Source organism: Primulina eburnea, chromosome 8 (assembly GCF_022965805.1).
Source record: "Primulina eburnea isolate SZY01 chromosome 8, ASM2296580v1, whole genome shotgun sequence".
In the NCBI taxonomy this organism is placed as follows: Eukaryota; Viridiplantae; Streptophyta; class Magnoliopsida; order Lamiales; family Gesneriaceae; genus Primulina; species Primulina eburnea.
This window is the reverse complement of record NC_133108.1, coordinates 14581406-14582603: the sequence shown is the minus strand read 5'-3', so window position 1 is coordinate 14582603 and position 1198 is coordinate 14581406. Positions and strand designations below refer to the sequence as shown.

At 38.6% G+C, this 1198-nt stretch overlaps 1 protein-coding gene across 1 annotated transcript; it reads left to right on the top strand.

Moving 5' to 3' along the window:
• The first annotated feature begins 679 nt into the window (after positions 1-679).
• LOC140839033 (uncharacterized) lies at positions 680-1198 on the top strand. Its single transcript, XM_073205662.1, has one exon. The coding sequence runs from the start codon at positions 680-682 to the stop codon at positions 1196-1198; it is 519 nt and encodes a 172-aa protein (XP_073061763.1).

Genomic DNA, 1198 nt, shown 5'->3' with positions numbered 1-1198 from the left:
TTTGAAGAAACAATTTTGGTGGAAAAGAATGAAATGTGACATAACAGAATTTGTATCTCGTTGTTTAAATTGTCAACAAGTGAAAGCAGAACGGAAGCGACCAGGAGGTCTTTTGCATAGCCTTAAAGTTCCAGAATGGAAGTGGGATCATATCACCATGGACTTTGTCACGAAATTGCCGAGGTCGTCGAGGGGTTGCGATGCAATTTGGGTTATCGTTGAATGATTAACCAAGTCTTCGTGTTTCATTCCTTATCAGATGACATATAAGCATGATCAGATGGCCAGATTGTACATCAGAGAAGTTTTGAGATTGCATGGTGTGCCTAAATCCATTGTATCAGATCGTGATCCAAGATTTTCTTCTCATTTTTGGCAGAGTTTACAAGAGGCCCTTGGTACTCGTTTGCATTTGAGTACAACATATCATCCTCAGACAGACGGACAGTCAGAACGTACTATTCAGACATTAGAGGATATGCTGAGAGCTGTAGTGATGGATTTTGGTATTGGTTGGCAGGATTCGTTACCACTTGTTGAGTTTTCTTATAACAACAGTTATCAAGTGAGCATTGGAATGTCACCATTTGAAGCATTATATGGCAGGAAGTGTCGATCTCCTCTGTATTGGGATGATTTATCTGAAGCACCAATTGTAGGACCTGATATGATAAAAGATATGACAGAGAAGGTGAAGTTGATTCAGAGTCGTATGAGAGCTGCTCAGGATAGACAGGCTAAGTATGCGAACATCAGGAGACGACCATTGATTTTTGAGAAAGGTGACAGAGTTTTTCTAAAAATATCTCCTTTTCGTGGTACAGTTAGATTTGGAAAGAAAGGTAAATTATCACCGATATTCATAGGTCCGTATGAGATTTTGGAACGTGTTGGTGATTTGGCTTATAGATTAGCTCTTCCTCCTGCATTATCAGGTATTCATGATGTTTTTCATGTGTCTATGTTGAGGAAATATTATCCAGATCCTTCTCATATACTTCCACCCGATGAAGTTGAGTTAGATCAGAATTTGAGCTACATTGAGAGACCGATTCAAATTCTAGACAGAAAAGATAAGCAACTCAGAAATAAATTGATACCATTGGTTAAAGTACAGTGGAACAGATATGGTGTCGAGGAGGCAACTTGGGAGTTAGAAGATAAAATGAGACAAAATTATCCAGAGTTATTCAAATGA

Coding starts and splice junctions, on each gene's coding strand:
- LOC140839033 (XM_073205662.1), top strand. CDS start 680: ATGACAGAGAAGGTGAAGTTGATTCAGAGTCGTATGAGAGCTGCTCAG.